This window comes from Ovis canadensis, chromosome 1 (genome assembly GCF_042477335.2).
Source record: "Ovis canadensis isolate MfBH-ARS-UI-01 breed Bighorn chromosome 1, ARS-UI_OviCan_v2, whole genome shotgun sequence".
Lineage (NCBI taxonomy): Eukaryota > Metazoa > Chordata > Mammalia > Artiodactyla > Bovidae > Ovis > Ovis canadensis.
In genome coordinates, this window is record NC_091245.1 from 63,572,223 (window position 1) to 63,587,090 (window position 14,868).

Here is a 14,868-nt window from a genome sequence, read left to right on the forward strand (position 1 = left end):
TCTTTCTCTCTCATTTTAGAGAACTGAGAATTGCAGCACGCAGGAATTGGCACACAGTCAGCAGGCCAAATTCTGTCCATCGTCTGTTTTTGTAAATAAGGTCTTACAGTCATACCCAGACAGTAATTTATGTCCTGTCTACAGCTGTTTATGTGCTACTGTGGCAGCTTGACAACTGCAACTGTACTGTCTGGCCACTCGCAAAAAAGCTGTCCGAACCCCGCTTTAAAGTGGTATCAACGCCTAGCACATAGCAGGCACACATATATTTAAATGAATTAGTATACTACCTACTGGGTCTTCCCTCATGGCTCAGTTGGTAAAGAATCTGCCCGCAATGCAGGAGACCTAGGTTCGATTCCTGGCTTGGGAGGATCCCTGGAGAAGGAAATGGCAACCCATTCCAGTATTCTTGCCTGGAGAATCCCATGGACAGAGGGGTCTGGCAGGCTACAGTTCCTGGAGTCACAAGAGTCAGACACGACTTTGGAACTAAACCACCACCACACTACTTATTGAAAGAGTTAAGACTGAATTCCTACTATGGGAAAGTCACTGACTCAGCACTGTCAGGAATATAAAAATGAAGATGCATATGGCAGCCACTGTTTTCAAAAGGGAGTTTATCACCATACGGGATGTTTCATTGAGATAAATATAAGACAGGGATGCAGGAATCTATGAGAAGCTTTTGATGCTCAAAGGATATAGAAATAGGGAGCTTAGTAATAAGGGATTAATACAGAAAGGCCATTCTTTTTGAAAGTAATGACTGAGAAAATGATGACACTTCTACTTGAAACTCAATGTGCCTTAACCCTCTCCAGACCTTATCTCCATCTCTCAGAAGACAGATCCACACCAGGCACCCCAGTCAACTTTGCTTCATGTCTATTTTCTTCATTACAACAAAACTGTACCCTACTCAGTCTTATATAAACCCCAATTTTTGTAATTTATAGGCCAAGGATAGTAAATGTGCTTAATTAATGGCTTTTGAGTAAATCTGAAAAGAATGCATCCCACAACAGCTTAAACCACATTGTTATCAAAATCAGGATCTTATATGAACATCAAAGCAGCAACAAAGTAAACATAAAACAATAGAAAATGCATCTGAATTTCTTTATGGAAAATAAATGATTCTTTATGGAAAGTAAATAGTAAAATATAGGTCTAAAATTTAATAGTTTTGAAAAATTACAACTGAATGAACAACATCAAAGCTGGGAGTATTCTAACTTATTTTGTCAACAAGTTAGCAGCAATATAATGGCTGCCTCTGATGGTGCCTAGCATTACTGTCATAGCCTTTTCTGCTTCAAAACACTCATTTATTCTCTGAAAACAGAAACATGGTGAGAAATGATGTGCAAGAGAGTATCTTACATGAATTCTCCTCCTTTGGGAACATGAGCTCCACAGAGTCAAGAATGGTTTTCCTTGCTGCTATCGGTTTAATGTTCATAACACCTGGGCCACAACGGGTGCTCACTAAGTGTCTGCTGGATGAATGAATGGATTTGCTTAAGCAGACACACTTACACTTATAGTGAGCGAGTGAAAGCCGCTCAGTCACGTCTGACTCTTTGCCCCCCTATGGACTATGCAGCCCATGAAATTCTCCAGGCTAGAATACTGGAGTGGGTAGCCTTTTCCTTTTCCAGGGGATGTTCCCAACCCAGGGATGGAACTCAGGTTAGGTGGATTCTTTACCAACCGAGCTACAAGGGAAGCCCACTTACTTTTATAAGAAGATACAAATTCAATCCTGTGTATTCTGGAAAGAAAACGCCTAAAGAGCAACAAATTCCTTAGGGTGAGATACACATTCTATGATCACCTCAATCTAAACATAGAAGTTGAATAAAGTACAGCTAAAGCATGGGAAAATTTAAGATTGCTCTAGCTGATCAGTTACATAATGGGACAATTGTGATAAACCCTCCAAGAATGAAAAACACAACCAGTGGAAATCACCAATACCAAGTATTTGGTCAAAAGACTACTCTGAAGTTACTGGAGTGCTATAAATCGTATGATATATTTAAAATCAGAAAGCCACAAGAAAAATATGTTTCAACCTTCTAAGCGCTTTTCAGGAAATAATAAAATCCTCCTTATCTTAAATTAGAAGTCTGCATTTTATAACCTATAATAATCTTACTTAGATGTTCTCTGAATGTACTTTCCTTTAATGGTGTAACTGTAATTAAGTATACAATGAAGTGTAAATGCTCATCTTAGCCTATCTATGAATGTATAATCTGAAGAACACAGGTTTAAAAATCTTTAATAAAAAAAATACTTCTAAATGTATCTCCATAGTATCAAATATCATTATTCATGATTCAGTTCAGTTCAGTTGTTCAGTCATGTCTGACTCTTTGCGACCCCATGAACTGCAGCACGCCAGGCCTCCCTGTCCATCACCAACTCCCGGAGTTCACTCAAACTCATGTCCATCGAGTTGGTGATGCCATCCAGCCATCTCATCCTCTGTTGTCCCCTTCTCCTCCTATCCCCAATCCCTCCCAGCATCAGAGTCTTTTCCAATGAGTCAATTCTTGGCATGGAAGCCAATAAAACTGGGGAGTTTTGTAGAAATTAGGACAACTATACTTAAGGCTGACTTAACAGTCAAGATATAAGGATGTACCTTAGTCCAACATAGGTCCACCTTCAGGATAAAAGGTATCTCACTTAAGAGTTTCTAACATTATTATTGCCTTAAAGTGAAAAACATCACTTTATTATTTATTTATTGATTGATATATTTATAGTCAAATTACACAGCATGGCAATTTTTAAAAACAAAATTCTTAGACCTTGGTTGTAAGCTACTGCTTCCCCTTTTTGACGGCATTTTCATATATTATTGAGTTTAAGTAAACAACTCAAATAGAGAAATCTGGAAGACATGTTTTCCTACACAGATAAGGGAAAGCCAGAATGCTTTTCATGTTTCTCAGTTTGGCTTGGGTTTAGTATTCTCGGTATTCCTTAAAGTCGATACCACTCATCTTTTACTTTATTACTGTACCATTGTCTCCCCTCTGGGGATTAACAAGGTTAATCCAAGGCTCAATCGAAGTCCTTTTTAGGTTTCTAAAGAAGGAAAGCCATAACGTAAGAGAAACTAAAGGTTTTTACAGGGAATGGAGCCCAGAGAAGTTGAGTGTCTAGAATTAGGTCATCTGATCTTCACTGCAGTACAGTCCTTTGGCCTTTTTTGGTGAAGGTTTGTCCTCTTTGGTCCTTTGTTAAAATATAATCTACCAATTTCACTTGTATCTTCCTGTCTTGCTATGTTCGGATTTCTTTCTATGCAACTTCCTGTAAAGGTTTTACCAACTGCTCCCCTCTGGGTTGTGTCATGCTCCAGGTATTTCTGTCACTCTCCGAGAAAACTCTGTCCTCTAGGACAAGCTGAGATCACCATTCCCATTCTCTCTTCACAGATTTACAGTACGTATTTCCAAGTCAAAAACGAACACTTATCTAGGCCTAAGCAGTCTATCCTATATTATAAACTTTAAACTATGCAGTATCTTACATTTACCTTACCTTTTATAATAGGTAAGGAATTAAAGGCATTTTGGTTTCCTTGAATTTTGGAAGGTGTTTTGTAAGAATACATTTATCTGTTGTAATAGTAGTAATAACAGCAATAGTAGCAATAGTAATAATAAAAAGCATGCACTTACCATGTGCTAATCGTTATCTCAGTCTCTCATGACAACCTGATTATAATTACCCCCAGTTTAGAGATGAGGAAACTAAGGCAGTTAGGCTATGTAATTTACTCAAGTTAACGTAATTAGAAACAGACTGAGCCAGGATTCAAACCCCGCTTTGTTTTCACAGCTTGGATGCTTAAATCTCTAAGCTATACAAGCATATGAGACCAATCATATTTAGTCTGAAGTGAATCTAGTAGTTTTGTTAATGAAACAAAAGGGGGAAAGCATCACAGATCTTAAGAGATCAGTGTTCTGCAATTTAGTATAATGCACACATAACTGGCACTTATTAAGGACACACTGCAGGGACTCTCAAAGATCTGTCAACGTTGCCTGCTTCATCAATCCATTAAAGAAGGGACAGAGAGCCTACTGATATTAAAACTCTCAAATCACAAGGTTTGTTACAGCCTGGCTTTCTTCACGTTCTGTGTAGAGCTCTTTCCACTGTGATATATTCTATGGTCAGTTTATCACATGAATTTTTTTATTCCTAAAGCAAAACCTGGAACACTGGAACTCTGTTGTATAGAATAGGCTTCCTCGGTGCCTCAGTAGTAAAGAATCTGCTTCAGTGCAGGAGATGCAAGAGACTTGGGTTTGATCTCTAGGTCGGGAAGATCCTTTAGAGTAGGAAATGGCAACCTACTCCAGTATTCTTGCCTAGGAAATTCCATGAACAGAGGAACCTGATGGGCTACAGTTCATGGAGTTGTTAAATAGCTGGACATGACTGAGGATGCAAGCACAGACACCTGTACAGAATATTTATTGAAATAAGTTATAATGAAATTTGAAAACCTTTCAGTTGCACATGATGTTATTTCAAAATATTCTAACCAGGGTGATTTTTCAATTGCATTTATCCTATATTATGATGTGTGATTATCTAAAAATTTTAATTTGAAAGTTATTTTTAAAAGCCTAGGCTTTGCTGACAGCCAGATAATTAGTAAAATAACTAGCCACTTCCACTAAGCAAGCTACTTAGTTGTATTACAGAATTGGAAAACATTTAAAGAAATGGAAAGAGAAGCAACTTTACCTTACTAAATTTTGCTGCATATTTTCTACCTTCATTAAAATTCGGACCCCAGTCTGAGAGCAAATGTAGGCTTTCAACCTGAAATAAAAAAGTCAGATTAAAGGAAGTAAAACTGCTTTTTAGTGTATTTTAAAACTGTGTCTATGGAAAACTAAGCATCTATAAATAGCTAAGTATAATACTTAAAATTTACCTATCCAAGCACAGAAAAAGGGTTAAAGATATTTTCTAACCAACAATCCAAATGTAAAAAAAATTACCCATCTTCTCTCTGCACAGATTAATCTTGCTAATCTATTTATTATTTTTTTAAAGTATCTGATTTGATGACAGGTATTTTGCCTCACTGTTAAATATATGACCAGTGATAACAATTAGATTATTCGTAGTAAGAGGAAAGGTTTCCCTGGTGGCTCAGTGGTAAAGAATCTGCCTGGTAAGCAGGAGATGCGGGTTTGATCCCTGGGTTGGGAAGATCCCCTGGAGAAGGAAATGGCAACCCACTTCAGTATTCTTGCCTGGGAAATCCCACAAGCACAAGTCTGGGGGGCTACAGTCCATGGGATCGCAGAGAGTCAGACATGAGCTGAATGACTAAACGACAACTACAGTAAAAAGAAAAGAAACATGGCAGCCGTCCCAAAAACACTGTGTGGATGTGACATAGATCGGGTTTGAGTCAACATTTTTTATGAAAAGTAAAAGAAGAGATTTAACTAGAACTGAATCAGATGCTTTAGAATTCACCCAATTTAAAATTTAAAACAACCAAGCATTACTATCTTAAGCAGGTATCACCTGGTGCAAAGAAACTCCTGCTCAGAAACACATTCCCGTACTAACAGTTTCCTTCTGTCAGTGCTGACTACTATGTGTAACACTCTGTACCAGGAACCTTATATACATAATTTTTTAAAAGCTTCATAACAACCCCATCTAGTAAACATCATCATTCTCATTTTATTGATGGAAAAAATTAAGGCCCAGAAATTTAGGTAAGTAAGTTAGCTCCTGATCACATAGCTAATAAGGGACAAAATTAGCTATTCTAAAGCAGATATTCATAACTGAATCTTTCCACTATGCTACGTTAACCATTTTTGTCCATGTATTTCTGGACAGGAGGCAGAACTATATTAGTTTTATGAAGACTTGGCTGAAACAGGATTTCCTGTCTTTAACTACCTGGAAACTCTAATTTTCAGAGTTTTGAGCTCAACTTTGAAAGGCAGTTTAGTTTAAGGGGTAAGAGTACAGACTCTGAATCCAGACCGCCTGAATTTGAATCCTAGTTTCCCTAATTATTAGCTCTATGAGGTCACTTAACCACTTTAAGGCTCAGTTTCTCCACCTGTAAAATGGATATAATGGCAATAATCTACTTTAAAGGGTTATTGTGAGGATTAAATGAATTAATACAAAGTGTTAAGTACTGTTATTTTTACTATAACTAAAATTCTCATCCAAAACATCACCTCTGACTGACAAAGCCTTGAGTACACCCCAAGGAAATGGGACAGAAAGTAAACTGTATGAAAATATCACATTCTAATAAAAACATGGCTTTATTTAAATATGCACATAATACACACCTCATTATGTAGAATAATTTCAGAAAGTTACAAGATTTTTGAAACATACCTTTGACGAATTACAGGATCAGACTTTTCAGGATCAATGTAAGGTCTTAGGATTTCATTAATAGTTTTATCATCTGGTACTCTTCCCAACAGAAACAAAAACAATATTTATTATTTATAATTTTCAACTAAAGGTATTAATTTAGAATTATTAAATATTGTGGCTTTAGAGAAAAAAACTGAACATAGGCCTTTTATTCTAGTCTTGAAAAATATAACATCCTTTTAAGCAAAAATTACTTAGGAAAAAAGCTCATACATATTCATATACACTACTGTGCTACATATCCCTACCTGCAAAATATAAGTCCTTTCCCTGTTGTTAGTCAGTTATGCAACGTTAAATAATAAAGTTCTTCCCTAAAATTGATATGGCAATTACAAAGAGAGGACATTTATGCATAGTATGAATATATGCTAAAGATATTATTTAAAAGGCAACTTTAAAATTTTCTTAACCCAAGGAATCAAATAGCATACCACTATTCAAATTTTTAAATGGTATCTGAAAATGTTCATAATATGAAAAAAGTAGGATAAACAACTGTTATGTGAATTAATTCCAATTATGAGTATATATATTATTCATGTCCAAAATAATGTATTTTCTGAGGACACATTGTGATGTTAACAGCAGTAATTTTATCACAGTAGAATTCGGGATTATTTTCATTTCCTATATAACCACCTGCCTGAAGATGTTTGCTCCTGATTCAGCCCTCCTGATTCTTCCTATGCTGCTCTCCTTAACATCTGTCCCCATGTTGAAGTAAACACTATTGTGATTTCTGTGCTAATCACCTCCCTCAGAGTTTAACCATTACTATAGGTATTCCTAAAGAGTATACTTTTATTTTTTTCCATATTTACATACAAAAATCATACTTTATATTCGTCCTTAACTTGATTTTCTCACTCAACATTACTTTTGAGGTTCATCTATGTTGATATGTGTAATTGTAGTTGATTCTTTTTCAGTGGTGTGTAGCATTTCATTGTATGAATATACCATACTTAGTTATCCATTCTACTACTGACATCACATTTAACAGTTTATTTTAAATACGGAAACGTAATGAAAACAAGTAAATTCTGAATAGATAGTGGTGATACTATACCTTTTTTCTACATACACAGCTTGACTCTGAGGAAATTGAAGCTTCACATGCCAACAAAACTGTCGTTTTCTAAGAGAGAAAACAATCATGTGGGGGATAAAGGCAGACAACAGAAATATGAACACACAACTAACTTTCTAAATTTTTGTTTTCAGATAATAATTCTAGAAGTATTAGAGTTTAAAATTTTTTCTACTAAAAGCTATTTTCTCTTTTCTAGAATGTTAGAGGCTATGTTTTTTAAACAATATACTTGCAAGAGGTTTTAAGAGGAAAAAATATTAAGCAGAACAGAAATTCCAAGGACTTTGCATTCTTGAATTAAAAGGCAGTTTCTCATAGTTCAAGGGCTTCTGAGATCGGTGAGCTACTACTTGAAGTTTACAAATAAATTTCCTCATGACTAAAAATAAAAAGCTGATGTCTCTGCCTGACTAGTCTGGAAATTAGGTGAATGAAGTATTGTCCAGTTGAGACCAGCTGGCTGCAGATATAATTCTGAGCCATGAGTACGTGCATTCAGTAGCAAAACAGGAGACAACAACTTGGTTGCTAAGCAGAAAGCACTCTGAGTTAGTCCGTTCGCTGTTAGTCTAAACTTTGGCTTGACACAGAATCAACTGTAACAATTCACTAAATGTGTGATTTTAGAAAAATGGCCATATGCTCTATCTAATACATCAAAATTTGGAGACCATTTCTTTTTTAAAAAATTTAATGCTCAAAATATTTAATCCATTATAGAAATTTAAATGTCTTCACTACATGATCATTTTATACATGTTTTCCTTTCTTAGCAAATAAATTTCTAACAACCCACTGGCAAGTTTATTGCTAGCTGTACGTACAAGCAATGGTCAACATCTCCTATAAATCTATCCCTTAGCAGCATGGTCCTAAAATCTAAAATAATTTTTAATACTATCTGGTAGAATACCTCCCACCAAACATTTATATGATTTGGTCAATTTTTTGTGTGAAGACTAACATAAAATTAAAAATCCTTCTATTGATGTAAGTTATCACAGATTTGCTTATGGATGCTTTCTTCAGTAATAAGATAGTTTTGGGCACTAGGTAGAGAAAAACATATTGATGCTTGATAGTGCCACTTATGCAAGAAGCAATCATGTTAAATTTTTTTTGATACATTTCAGTTGTAAAGCACCCCTTTCTGATTTAAAGGTTGGATATCTAAAATCTCAGAGGAGAAAACTTAAAGAAAACAAACAAAAAAAAACCTGAACACAAACACAACAGTTACTGATTTTAAATAAAGAATTCTTCTAAAATGAAACACTTTGCAGTATTTGCTATTTGTGAAATAGGTAAGTATAGTATCAGTATCAAGAGGCCAAGAGACACCACATTTCTTAGTATGAAGTAAAGTAATTTTTTAATCTCAATGCACAATATGGTTTCCTTCTAAATATATTTAAGTTACAGAGGGAAGAGGAAAGATTACCAGCTTCTCATGTTTTGGAATTGTAAATCATAATCACGGCAATCGTTGCTTGAGTAATTTCAATAACCATTTTCCTTTCTTAACATTCCTTGGATTCCAGATACCCTCAGAAAGTACTTAACATTCCAAAAACAAAGACAGAAAAGTCCTTGGAAATAATTTTATTAGTTGTAGTTAACTAGTTGTGCTATATGGGAATCATTCATTACCATTTTATTATATATTGCTAAATTATGTCTATTATCCATTTATATTTGGCCTGAGTTCAAACATGAACAAATCTGAAAAGTGTATTTAGCTTAAAAACAAAAAGAGAATAAAAACATTCAACATACACATAGTCAACCAACTTGCATGTTGCCATATTTATATGCTTGAGATACTTTCTTCTAAGAAATGTAAGATTATAAATGTGGTTGATGAGTCTCTTCACTTTTCCTTGATCCAATTCCCCTCTCCTTAAGAGAAGCAATTACTATTCTGAGGTTGGGTATCTATTTTTGTTATTTATGGTTTTACATTTTTAATACATATATAAACGTATCTATAAGGACTATTTTGTGTGATAGCAACACCTATTTCAATGTTATCATACACTAAATACCTCATATCATGCTATTTATGTTATGCTTTGAAGACTTATGATGATACATGTAAATCAGTTCATTCATTTTAACCATTACACAGTATTCCGTTGCATGAAGAATGCCAAAATCTATTTATCGACTCTCTAGACATTTATGACTGCTTCCCATTTTTTACCACTTGTTCTTGTCCTTACATCACAGTAAAGAAAAAATAGAAGAATGGCCTCAGGGAAGGGGCTATCATCTACTTTTTCCGGTACATAGAACTTAAAGTTAACTTCACTGAAAAACTGCCTCTATGTTTTTACTCTATGATGGTATCAGGGGTATTTGTGAACAGTAATGCAGAGAGTGGACAAAGAGGTTCAAGAGTACTGTATAAAAAATTCCTGAAATGAATTAGTTAATTAATTACCTCTGAAGTGGTTCTTTAGTGTTCCTGAAATTGATGCAGTCCTGACTAAGGCAATGAAATCTCTAAGTCTGAAAGAATTAACTTTGTTTTTCATTTTTCATACATATATAGAGTGATATGGGCTTCCCTGGTGGCTCAGACAGTAAAGAATCCGCCTGCAATGCAAGAGACAGGGTTTGATCCCTGGGTCAGGAAGATCCCTTGGAGAAGGGAATGGCTACCCGCGCCAGTATTCTTGCCTGGAGAATTCCACAGACAGAGGAGGTTGGTGGGCTACACTCCATGGGGTCGCAAAGAGTCAGACACAACGGAGTAACTGAATAGCAGCATATCACTATGTGAAAGTGAAAGGAGTCACTCAGTCGCGCCCGACTCTTTGTTACCCCATGGACTGCAGCCCACCACCAGGTTCCTCTGTCCAAGGGTTTTTTCCAGACAAGAATATTGGAGGCGACTGCCATTTCTTTCTCCAGGGGATCTTCCTGACCTAGGGATCAAACCCGCATCTCCTGCATTGCAGGCAGATTCTTTACTGCTGAGCCACCAGGGAAACCCATATAGTGATAAAAGTCCTACTTAAAAGAATACATACATCAAAATGAAAGGAGTCACTCAGTCGTGCCCGACCCTTTGTGACCCCATGGACTACAGCCCACCAGGTTCCTCTGTCCATGGGTTTTTTCCAGACAAGAATACTGGAGGGGACTGCCATTTCCTTCTCCAGGGGATCTTCCTGACCTAGGGATCAAACCCGCATCTCCTGCATTGCAGGCAGATTCTTTACTGCTGAGCCACCAGGGAAGCCCGTAGAGTGATAAAAGTCCTACTTAAAAGAATACATACATCAAAATCCCAACAACATTATTTTTTGGGGGAACTGAGTCCCCGTCTCTTTTGTTTGTAAGTTTTCTGAAAGACTATTTTGTAAAAAGAAAAAAAGATTAAAATTAATAATGCTTCAGCGAGCATCTCCAGGCATACATACAATTGTTTCTGAATTTTGGGTTATTTTCTAAATATAGATTTCAAGATATAGCATCCTTAGGATAAAGCTGGGTTTCTCAACCTCAGCAGTGCTGACAATTTGGACCAGATAATTCTATTATGGTTCACGGTGGGGATACATCAACCTGTGCGCTGCAAGATGTTTAGCACCAGGCCTCTCACCGTGAGGTGCCACTAGCAACACCCACTCCCTCAGTTGTGACAACTAAAAATGTTCCCAAACACTGCAAATGTCCTCTGGGAGGCAAAATCATGATTTTTGACAGCCACTGGGATAGAGGTTTAAATATTTATTATTGTTCTTAATGCATTAGGACTTCTATTCCCTCAATTCAACAAAATACCTTCAATTATAAAGATGCCATTGTGTCCTTGCCATATTTATCAACATTCTCAAGGATGGAATTACTATACCCAGAATATTCTCAGCAACTTAGGCACCCTAAAGCACGACATTTGTAGTTCGATAATAGACCAGTGAAGTAATGGTGGCAATAATTAAATCTAATGTTCCCTTCTGGACAACCTGACAAGGTAGTAAAAACACTGGCTCATTCTCTGAGTGCCATGAAACTGAAGTAATCATTCATGCACAGCAAAGCCTTTTCTCCTCCTCTCCCAAATACACACACACATACACACACACTTTCTCACTCTCTCTCACACACACACACTTTCTCTCTCTCTCTCTCTCTCTCTCACACACACACACACACTTTCACTCTCTCTCTCACACACACACACACACACACACACACACACACACACCCCATACATTCTCAATGTGGGAAGCATCACTCCCAAAAGGCTGAAAACTGGTTCTTAACAGGGTAAAAAAAATTAGTATAATGGTTTGTTTGTGGCTCTTTGGAGGGCTCCAGTACATAAACAGATAAATACGTGGTATCAAAACATCAGGGTGGGCAGGCAGGCAGCAATTTGAGGGAAAATGTTTAAAAAGGTTCCTTGGGAGGTGATAATGAAGAAAGACTGAGAAACACCTATGTGAACAAGTATTAAATGACAAAAATAATTATTATTTTACACTTGATTTTAGTGAGTTAACATAGGGCATTTATTCAACAACTCCTGCTTACTAGAAACTGTTGAGGTTCATTCTCTCCCACAGTTCCAAGACAGTAATATGTGGATGAAACACAAATTTGGGGCTGGGGAAGTACTGTATTTATATACTCAACTACTCTTCTGACTTCATGACTTTGTATTTAGAAGTATGAAGGATACGCCCCAAATTTTAACTACGGTTATTTCTTAACATTATGAAAGGACTTCATTCTTTCTTTGTGTGTCTGTATTAAATAAACTGTTGACATAATGACTGGCTATTTTTTATTATCAGAAAAATCAAAGATGCTTTCATGGGGAAGTCACAGAACAGACAAGAATAATTTTAACATTCTTTTTAAACTTAAAGATATTTTACTCACTGACATATATACACTACCATATGTAAAACAGATTGCTAGTGGGAAGCTACTGTGTAACACAGGGAGCCCAGCCTGTGCTCTGCGAGGACCTAGATGGGTGAGATGGTGGGGGTGGGAGGGAGGCTCCAGAGGAAGAGAATATATATATGACTGATTCACGTTGCTATATGGCACAAACCATCACAACATTGTAAAGCAATTATCCTATTAAAAACAAATAAATAAAAGTGATGAATATTCAGGGGAAAATTCTCAAGTTTTTCCAAATAAAAAAATTGTATTATTAGAAGTCCTATTTTAAACTGTTTATCTCAGAAATTATTACTCAACCAGAACTAGGGTTCCTTATTTAATCTTCTGACAGCTTCAAAGCTTTGTGCCTCAAGAAATATGTTGCAACTAAGAGTAACATATGGAGACTGAATTCTAAGAACTAAGATTTCTAATACAAAGTTTAAATGCACGTGAACACTTTTGTTCCTTAAAAAAGTTGCCAATTCTCATTCCATTACATCACTGATTAACCAACATTTACTCAAAGAACACTTATGAGGGCTCGTTGGGTATTAGGGATGCAAAGAGACAGAGGGGATGAGCCCAAAGCAGCCTCTTTTTAAAAGGGCAGTGAATGAACCACCAACGCAATGTTTTTCCTTCCAAATCACTGTAAGAAGAGTATAGAGTCTCACATAAAAGAACTCTGTTCTTTATTGATACTGTACACAGAAAAGATATTCAATACATTGTAATGCACAGAGGCAGGAGAGGGGAGAGGTTAAGTGGACTCTGTTTGAATCCTACTCTTAACAAAATTTATTACTTCATGTGATCTTGAGAAAGAGACACATCTCCTCAATGCCTCAGCGTTCTCACAGTAAAACAGGGAGAACAATATTTATATCATAGGATTAGGTGAGTATATATAGGTCAAGCGCCCAGAATGCCACAACCAAAAACGTCAGTTACTGTTATTACTACTGTTATAATTTTACATTCAATTTAATGTCCTGTGCGTTATGAAGCTTAGAACAGAAATACTGGAGGTCTTCAACTTAGAATATTGTGCCACGAGTTTATAACCAAAATCTACTTTCATGGAATTCAGTGTTTATGAAACTGGATATGTGGGCTAATACCAGAGTGCAAAGGGCTCTGAATGTTCTGTCAAACAATACAGATTTTATTCTGATTAACGCACTACCAACAAAGGTTTTTAAAGAAGAGCAAAATGAAGGCTTAGAAGGAAGTCTATCATCCTGCTATTTAACTCTCCTAATAACTGTTTCTACGGTATATTCAAGCCATTAACTCTTCAACCCTTGTTTGCAGTTATTAAGGGAAGTATTTCCTACTATTGTGGAGAAGCTTGCTGATACAGTGCAGTTTAAATATGCCTGAAATTTTTACTTATGATTCATAAATACAGGTGACGTCTTGAGGTAAGTGAAAGCTAAATTTTCTACAAGTCTGGTCTTCAGACGACCATGTCACTTCAGTCGTGTCTGACTCTTCATGGCCCTATGGACTGTAGCCCGCCAGGCTTCTCTGTCCATGGAAGTCTCAGGCAAGAATACTGGAGTGGGTTGCCATGCCCTCTTCCAGGGGATCTTCCTGATCCAGGCATCCAACTCATACCATTCATTAACTCAGAAAAGTCTACAGGTTATGCAAACTACCAGTGAAGCCTTATACCAGAAAGCACTAGCTAGTAGCAACAGCAATAACAACAGTCATCCTTTGGTATCCTGGGGGAATTGGTTCAGTCCTCCCCTGCACCCTGCTGCACAGATACCAAAATTGAAGATGCTCAAGTCCTTTACATAAAATGTCTATCAGCATATAACCTACACACATCCTCCCAAATACTTTAAAATCATCTCTAGATTGCTTATAATATCTAACACAGTATAAATGCTATGTAAACAGTTGCTGGTATACAGCATATTCAAGTTTCGCTTTTTTGGAACCTTCCAAGATTTTCCGCAAATATTTTTAATCTGTGATTGATTAAATCTGTAGATGCAGAACTGGCAGATGCAGAGGGCTGACTAGTTTATTAAGTGCCTCCTGAATGCCAGGCATTGTTCTAAGTGTTTTATATGTATCAATTAATTAAATTCTTGCAGTTCTATGGGATAAAGGCTACTATTTCATTTATAGGAGAGCACACTAAGGTAAAGACAAGTCAGGCACTCTTCCAACATTATTATTCTGCTGGAAAGTGGCAGAGCTGGGGTTTGAACACAGGCAGCACTTTAATTCTTAAGAGTTTAGGCTGCAATCTAGCATACTATTATGAACTTTCCAGAAATCAAAGTTCAATAACAAACCATGTATTTTTCTGTACTAATAACTCAAATGGATCTCAATTTTATTTTAAACACTTGCCTCCATATTTTAAA

General features: G+C 36.4%; 1 protein-coding gene across 3 annotated transcripts in view; it reads right to left on the reverse strand.

Moving 5' to 3' along the window:
• The window catches only part of ZNHIT6 (zinc finger HIT-type containing 6), a 57,639-nt gene that overhangs the window by 15,283 nt on the left and 27,488 nt on the right, over window positions 1–14,868 (reverse strand). For 2 of the 3 annotated variants that reach the window (XM_069596648.1, XM_069596629.1), the window contains exons 6-8: window positions 7,547–7,615; window positions 6,430–6,510; window positions 4,789–4,866 (exon numbers count right to left, since the gene is read on the reverse strand). In XM_069596648.1, the coding sequence (XP_069452749.1) occupies window positions 4,789–4,866; window positions 6,430–6,510; window positions 7,547–7,615 (228 nt within the window). The remainder of the gene's footprint in view (window positions 1–4,788; window positions 4,867–6,429; window positions 6,511–7,546; window positions 7,616–14,868) is intronic. The other variant, XM_069596640.1, reaches the window with a different exon arrangement.